At 41.1% G+C, this 8,922-nt stretch overlaps 1 protein-coding gene across 1 annotated transcript; it reads right to left on the bottom strand.

Moving 5' to 3' along the window:
- Window positions 1-2,126: 2,126 nt before the first annotated feature.
- Window positions 2,127-7,842, bottom strand: tuba5.S (tubulin alpha 5 S homeolog; the record flags this gene model as incomplete). Its single annotated transcript, NM_001086054.1, is given in 5 exon segments — window positions 2,127-2,503; window positions 2,758-3,438; window positions 4,452-4,600; window positions 5,129-5,351; window positions 7,730-7,842. Coding segments are annotated over 5 exon segments (1,353 nt in total). The 3' UTR covers window positions 2,127-2,206.
- Between the last annotated feature and the right edge of the window lie 1,080 nt (window positions 7,843-8,922).

The raw sequence follows: 8,922 nt of genomic DNA, 5'->3' as shown, positions 1-8,922 counted from the left end.
TAGAAACTATACATAGCTATACTTAGCTCTAAATATAGAATTTCCTGGTCCTGGAGGCAAGGGGAAACAAAGGGGATAAACGCCCCATGGAAATGGGTCCTCTTAAGTAAATCCAAGTTCAGAAGAGCAGACTATTTATCAGTAATATAATTGTATCAGTTAACCAGACACCCCCCTCAGGAATGCAAGGGAGGCATAGCCTAGCTGGCCACACGAGTTTTTTATGACCACTTGTCAGTAGGGACTGGACCAACAGAATGACCATAACTCCTAACAGGAACATAGTGAAAAATGATATTCATGTTGTATAGCTCCTCCCACTTATTTGTTAGATACTAAACATCAATACTGTGTGACTTTCCCCGGCCTAGATATTCCACCTGATAAAGAGCCAATGTTTGGACTCTTTTGAAAGCTAATGTGGTATTGAAGCCATAACTATTTTTAAAGCATTGGTATAACAGGTATGGATTCTGGGATGATAAATATGTTAAGAGTATATGTTATAGTGTGACCTCCACTTCACCTATGAGGGGCCTTGCTGGGGACTTTAAGTTCGCCCTCCATAGTCTTTCACCCCTCCACATGGACAGGCTTTTATCAGCCAGGGCTTGGAGCAAGGCATCACAGGCTGTGACCCCTTTACACATGGTCAATTCCAGACCTTAGTAAAGAGAGTCCTGTTTATCTGATTTTGGTGCAGAAAGTCTCATGATACCTTGGCCGGTTTTATTAATTCTTAAAGGCCTGGGTCAAGACACCTCATTAAAGGATAAAAGGTACATTAACAGAACTCCAGATTTTTTTTTTTTCAGATTGATAGTCTAGCTCCAACTCCCAGAGGCCATTGTTCCATGTTGAAGTGACATTTGCTTTGCTGACCATGCCAGCACTTGACCCTTCACCACAGAATAAAAGTGGGCATACACAGGCTGATAAAAGTTGCCAGTTTGGCTCCATTGGCCAAAAATAATCCAGATATTGGTAAGCAAATTTTGAAAGATAAAATCCCATCAGGGCAAGGACTGCATCAGCTCATTGATGCAGGGTCTTCATCCCAAACAGCCTGCATTTACGGTCACCTAAGGGCCAACCAATCTGATCAGCCCAATAGGACCACCTCAAGATGAGCATATCGGGGAAAAAAAAAAAATCTGCTTGTTGGAGGACCCTGCCACTGTATAGGCCACAGTTTGTATGGCACTGGGACACTACTTATCAATAAGCAATACATACTCACGGGTGAATTAAAGTAACAGTAACATCAAAAAATTCAACTGTTTTAAAGTAATAAAAATATACCGTAGTGTTGCTCTGCACTGGTAAAACTACTATTGTTTACATAGACAAGCTGCCGTTTAGCCATTCAAAGGAGAAAAGGCTCTGGTTACAGATCAAATGGAAGATAAGCTCTGTAGAACATAATGATGTATCTTTTTTTCACTATTTATCCTGTACTATATATGCTTTTTTTTCCCCAATTTCCTTCATTGCTACAAAGCAGCTTGTTTATATGAACTATAGTAGTGTTTCCGAAGCAAACAACAGTTTTAGTAGTGCAGGACAACAGTACATGATATTTTCATTACTTGAAAACACTTTCATTTTTTTGGCGTTAATGTTCATTTAATAGCGTCTCTAAATAATTTTCACCATCACTACTGTATGGGGAAAATATACTGGTGAATTTGTAGAGACTTTACACCAGGAGAATATGCATCACATTTCTCTTGAAAAAGTGAACTTACGACTTTTAGTAGATATACAATATTTGTTGTGAAAATACACCTACAAAAGTGGTGAAGTTAGATGAAGGGAAAATTCACACGTGTAAATATTCCCTTTGCATCTTGGCTACTGCAGATCTCTGGTTGTGATCCGTTCTGGCATCTCAGCGTTGCAACAACCTGTAGTCTTAAAATGCAGTGTTGCAACCGAACAAGTTATACAAGAAGATTTTCTGACTAGGTGGGGCAGGGATTTTGAAAAACAGCTGACAGGTTTTACAGAAACCCTATTTCAGGCCAAAGAAAGACACCCAAATGCTAACATGTTTAAGACTGATGAAAAATAAGTATAATTTAGTAAAACCAAAAAGAATAAGAAATAAAGTTAGAGACAAAGTATAACTTGGAATAAAAACGTTTATTTCAAGCAGCTATGCCAGGAATGACATTCTGTATAATGCACTTGTTTGAAACGACATTTAATATTCCTCTCCTTCATCATCATCTCCCTCAGTAGAGTCCGTGCCCACTTCCTCATAATCCTTTTCTAAAGCAGCAAGATCTTCTCGTGCCTCAGAAAATTCACCCTCCTCCATGCCTTCACCAACATACCAATGCACAAAAGCTCGTTTCGCATACATAAGGTCAAACTTATGGTCCAGGCGTGCCCAGGCTTCAGCAATAGCGGTTGTGTTGCTGAGCATACAGACCGCACGCTGCACTTTAGCGAGATCACCATTTGGAACCACGGTAGGTGGCTGGTAATTTATTCCCACCTATGAAAGAAAGCATTCAAAAGGTTATTCAATATGCCAACTGCGCTTTAAGTTTAATGCAGGATTGCTAAACTACATAAGCACACATTAAATTTCAAAATAAAATCTTAAGGAATTTATCTTGGATATTCAAGGCCTGCTACTAAACCATGGGTGGTTCATGCATCCAGGTGGCAAAAAGCAATTTTTTTTTTTTTTTAAAGCAATCATAGGGTTAGGCACTCAGATTTACTAGGGATGTCTTTTAGGCTTACCTTAAAACCTGTTGGGCACCAGTCCACAAACTGTATAGTACGTTTGGTCTTGATTGCTGCAATTGCAGCATTCACATCCTTTGGAACAACATCTCCACGGTATAACATGCAGCAGGCCATGTACTTGCCATGTCGAGGGTCACATTTTACCATCTGGTTAGATGGCTCAAAACAGGCATTTGTGATTTCAGACACAGAGAGCTGCTCATGGTACGCCTTCTCAGCGGAAATTATGGGAGAGTAAGTTACAAGAGGGAAGTGTATACGTGGATATGGAACCAAATTGGTCTGGAATTCTGTTAAGTCCACATTGAGGGCCCCATCAAAGCGTAAGGAGGCTGTGATAGAAGAGACTATCTGGCCAATAAGACGGTTCAAATTGGTGTAGGATGGACGCTCAATGTCCAGATTCCGCCTACATATGTCATAAATTGCCTCATTATCCACCATAAATGCACAGTCAGAGTGCTCCAGTGTAGTGTGTGTGGTAAGAATCGAATTATAGGGCTCAACTACAGCTGTTGACACTTGAGGGGCTGGATAGATGGCAAATTCCAGCTTGGACTTCTTGCCATAATCCACAGATAGCCTCTCCATAAGCAAGGATGTAAATCCAGATCCTGTTCCTCCTCCAAAGCTGTGGAAAATCAGAAAGCCTTGAAGACCTGTGCATTGGTCAGCCTGAAAAAGAACAAAAACATTTTTTTTTTCTTTAGAAAAGGCCATATAAATAAAAGGAAAGACCATTTACAAATGGTCTCATAATATCACGGTCTACATTAGACCGAGTTATTGTAATGGTAAGCTACCATTAAGGAGAAATTGGTTGCCCCCAGTTACACCTGGCTACTGCGGGCAAAGTCTCCCAAAAATGCCCTCCCATTGGCAATAAACTGTTGCTGAACATCCGCACTGCTTTGAATGCAAAAAATGGCCTCTTAAGAAAAATGGCCTTGTAAGGTGACATACCAGGGACTGACTTTATTGCCAGTGGGTAAGCATTTTCTGGAGAAATTCTCTCAGTGGCAGCACAGATTTAATTGTGGGTGACAAATCTCCCCTTCTGCCATCATCCTTATGACATCATGCCCCCCCCCCCCCCTCCAGGCACATGGACAAGCACCAGACGCCAGATCTTTCAGCACTCTAAATGCAAAATATCAGATTGGGGAATTTTGGCTCTTAAAACACTGATTAAGAAAACACCTGTGTGCAACCAAACAAGGCCATCTGGATCTGCAATCTCTGGTCAGGCAACAATCACTGAGAAATGCAACAGTTAGCCAAACCCTACAAGGAAACTAGCAGTTTAGGCAACTACCATTGAGAGCAATTACTCCAGGCAGTGAAGCACCCAAATAATGCAATGTAATATATCACCAAGAGCAGTTCTTTAATAGGAGTCTTCTCAGCCAGCTTATTTCAGTTTCAGCTGAAACCTCTTGAGCCATCTTATTCCCCTGAATGGAAATGCCAGATAGTGCCATTACAGACACTTTACATCAGTTTTCCATTCAAGCAAACAGGAGTTCACAAGGTTGGTTACAGGTAAGTCTCCTCCTGCTAAACTATGTAGGTAGAAGTCCTTAGGCACATAGCAGGATTCTGGGTTCTTTATTTTCAGGACTAAGACAAGCCCATCATACACGGTAACCCTACAAACCAACTTTATAATAAATACTACATCAACTTACCAGTTTCCGAACTCTTTCCAGTACCAGGTCAATGATCTCTTTTCCTACAGTGTAGTGCCCACGTGCATAATTATTGGCAGCATCCTCCTTACCAGTTATAAGCTGCTCAGGGTGAAAGAGCTGCCTATATGTCCCATTACGAACCTCATCTAGAAGAGAACATGTCTATGCATAAGCAGTGGAAATCGCATTAATTTACTGGTCTTAATTACATTACAAGTTTACACATGTGTATTATTTTAAAAATAAATAAATTATTAGTTCATGATAAAGCCCTCAATCCTTTGTGGGTAGGAAAGTAGAATCTAGCAAATACAGAATGCACATTGATGCCTCCGGTTTATTATTGCAAAACTAGTGTTTATTAGCAAAATAAAACGGCATTGTAGTTCAATGTTGAGGCCAGCACACAAAGAATAAGACATAATTTTGGACTTATTCTTACCCACTTCTTCTGCACACAAGCTTCCTCCCATTGTCAGGGGCAGACCACTAAAGTAGGGTGATTTTCTTCAGTGGAGTAATGTTTTTTTATGTAATACGTGCCCCTTAAACAAGGGCAGCAAAGTGAAATAGGAAAGAAAGCTCTCTCAAGCAAGGTTCCACAACAGCTTCCCATTTTCTTGTACAAAGTATTTAGAAATGACAGGACATACAAAGAAGAGGTGAACGCATACCTATGACTGCAGATTCCAGGTCTACAAATACTGCTCTCGGTACATGTTTGCCTGCTCCAGTCTCACTAAAGAAAGTATTGAAGGAATCATCTCCACCTCCAATTGTTTTATCACTAGGCATCTGACCATCTGGTTGGATCCCATGTTCTAGGCAGTAAAGCTCCCAGCATGCATTACCGATCTGAACTCCAGCCTGGCCAACATGGACAGATATACACTCACGCTGGGAAGACAAAAAATTACTGATCACCATAATGCCAAAGGAAATCACATGTTAAAAAAAAAAAAAAAAAAATCAGCCTCTCATTAAATATACATATTACATGAACTTTACAGAACAAATATGGACCCCTCTACAAATGTTCTAGATTTAGGTGGCCACAATCACCCTAAGATACCACCTTAAATAAAAATATATATGTTTTGTTAATAACTATAACCTTTGTGCCAAACTGCTGTAGCACAGTGCTACGCAATATGTTGGCGCTATATAAATACATGTTAATAATAAAATATGTACTAAAGGACACTGAATATTGTTACTACAGCAGTTTTGGCACAAAGGTAAGTGTCCTTTAGTCCATACCCACCATTTTATATCCTCAAATACACTCCCTCGTGGCCACCACCATTTTATAAGTGCAGCTCTGGCCTGCCAGTTTCCAGGTTCATATGAACCTTTGTAAGCTCTCTTCAATTACCCTGTCTGTCAATATTTGTCTTTTTTTCCCCCCATTTACAAGCAGGCCTGCCTTTTGACGTGCACACCTGATTTAACAATAGAATTATACTGTGCATGAGCCTTTTTGAGTGGAACACATTGAACATGCTCACTTCAAAAGGTCAAGAGAGCAGGGCCTGTTAAGCCTGTTTTCATAAAACATACCTAACATTTTTGTAGGCTGAAAGGAGATAGAAAATTTAGCATTCTGCAAGTATTGAAAAGCCTTTACCTTTCCCTAGATGGACTTTTCCCTTTGCTACTTTCAAAATCAAGATATCAAAAATTAATTTTCAGAATGGAATAAAGTAAACTGGGCACACATGGGAAGATCTGTTCATCTAAAAAGATCACCAAACAATTGGATGATGTCCCATTTCTCTACCCACATTCTGGGCCAAGTTGGCCTGAGCAAATTGTTTTACCTCTACAAGACAGCAGATTAGGTAACAGCACACAAAGCACTGTCACTCCAGTGGCAAAAAGCCCACAATTGTAACCTTGTAAATGCGCTGACCCTGGCTGCAACTATATTCACATGATCATTGAAAAATGCTCATTCCACATTGCCAAACAACAACACATTTCCAATGTCAAAGCATTTACGAGGCAAGCCTGTGGACTAGTATAGGTGGGCTTTTTTGACCAGTGAAAGCCTAAACATGCCTATGATCCACTACTACATAATCTGGCTTTTGCTACACTGTTGCAGGAGAAAGAATCCATAAAAACAGAGAGGATGCTTTTAAAAGAAATAAAACACACACAACTACGCTCTGTCGGTGTACTTCATTCAGCAGGGAAATGCCAAACACCTGTTTATGACACCTTCCATTTACAGGATTAGAAGTACAGTATAGTCACAGTAACCCCAACTAAGAAGGGGAGCCTCTGTATTGTTACTAAATTATTTCTAGCCGTCTTGTTTAAGCGACTAGTCTGACAGATCAACTGCAGAGGTCACTGTGAAGCCATTTTCATCTGCTGGGAGTGTCCTGCAGCCATCTTTAAAGGGTTTATGGCTGACGTGGCTTTTTCCAGTGCTTATTTTGATGCCTTGCCCTAGACTTGCTTTATTCTTTACTTGAACAGGGAACTAGTCGAAGGATGAATTCACAGACAATTGAATGTGCTATATGCCTTAAAACAAGGTCATTCAGCATTAACAGAACGTACTAAACACACCTCCTAAATTGGATAGAACGATTTTGCCAATGGCGAAACAATGGCGCGTTCACAAGCCTAAAAGTTATTTTGAAGCACGAGTCTCATTAGTGGTTGGTTATATATATAAAAACAAAAACGTAATAATGCGCACAGACCGGTTTATCACGTGGCCCATTACAACCCTTTTGTGTAGAGCGCCCCCTTGAGGGAACATCTCTGCAGGCAAGCGCGCTGGAAACCGGCTCATCCTGTTCAATGGGCGGAACCGAGTAATCCCCCTCCCCGATCTTTTACACAAGTGACGTTGATCACCCAGCCAAGACTTGCTCCTTCCGCCCCACCCAGACAGCCATAGGCCTCTGACGCACACGTGAGCAGAAAAAGAAATCAGAACTTCCAAGCGGCAATAGTACCGGTCACATCGAAGAACATTCCCCTAATCTATGATAGTCATCGGCGGAAGCACACGGCACCCAATCAGAAACGCGGTTCTCCCAACTCTTCGAATTCAGAAGTTAAAGAGGAGGGATAAACAGTTACATTTGAAGTATTCTAAACGCTGTCGAACGCTTTAGTCTAGTGAATAAGATGAAAGTCACCGACTTAACAATGAAGTACTAGTATTAACTTAAACTGACTTCAAGTTAGTGTCACGGTCTATGGCTCCCGCGCAGATCATTTGAATGCGCCCTGCGTCACGCGTTAGAACTCACCATTTTGTGATTTAATTTGTGCGGCCTGATAGCAGTTATTAAAAGAGCAGATAAAGATCCGTCCTCTTCCAGCCACCCGCTCTGGCTCCGTTGACTGTAGACGCGCTACGGGTCTCCGCCAACAAGGCAACTGGCAGCTCCCGCCCAGAGAGGCTCTAATATATCCGCGGTCGAGGCGGTAGCAGCGCTCATTGGCTAATGTGAACCGGCATCGCTATACGATTGGTGGCTTCAGTTTTGAATGGACAATCTTGGGAGTGCCGGCTGAAGGCGCAACGGTAGGCGTCCAGGCAGCCCGAATTCTTGCCACCAGATGACAGCAATGTAGAAATTCCGTGTAAAATCTGTTACATTGTGTTGCTTCTTGCCGGAAGCGGAATAGAAGCAAAGGCACATTCTAGAACACTTGTCCTGTGTGACAACGTTACAACTGCAAATCGAGTTCAACCGCCAAGCAACGCACAACTTCACAAAATGTCTCAAGGCAATTGCTGCTGTAGAGCCCACAGTCCTCCCAGAGGGTTGTATCGTTCTCTGCTGGCTGCCCTGGGATAACAAGATAGAATTGGGCTAAAGCCTGTTTCAAGTAGATCAACGATAGAGGAAAATGCATATAGCAACACATTTATAGTATTTGAAAGAGCTTTTCAATCAGTTGCTGTTATAAAAAAGAAGCATTAAGTAACAAGCAAGGGTTTAGAAAAACATGGCACTTAAATGGGAGGTTCACCTTCAAACAACTAGTTGTTTTCAGATAGATCACCAGAACTAACAACTTTTCCCAATGACTTTCTATTGTCTATGGAGCCGATTCACTATGGGTCGAATATCGAGGGTTAATTAACCCTCGATATTCGACTAGGACACTAAAATCCTTCGAATATCGAAGGCGAAGGATTTAGCGCAGATAGTACGATCGAAGGATTATTCCTTCGATCGAATGATTAAATCCTTCGAATCGAACGATTGGAAGGATTTAAATGCAACGATTCAAAGGATTTAAATGCAACGATTCAAAGGATTTAAATGCAACGATTCGAAGGATTTAAATGCAACGATTCGAAGGATTTAAATGCAACGATTCGAAGGATTTAAATGCAACGATTCGAAGGATTTAAATGCAACGATTCGAAGGATTTAAATGCAACGATTCGAAGGATCTAAATCCAACGATTCGAAGGATTTAAATCCAA

Source organism: Xenopus laevis, chromosome 2S (genome assembly GCF_017654675.1).
Source record: "Xenopus laevis strain J_2021 chromosome 2S, Xenopus_laevis_v10.1, whole genome shotgun sequence".
Taxonomy (NCBI): domain Eukaryota; kingdom Metazoa; phylum Chordata; class Amphibia; order Anura; family Pipidae; genus Xenopus; species Xenopus laevis.
Note: the sequence above shows the minus strand (reverse complement) of the source record. Positions and strands in the feature narration are given on the sequence as shown.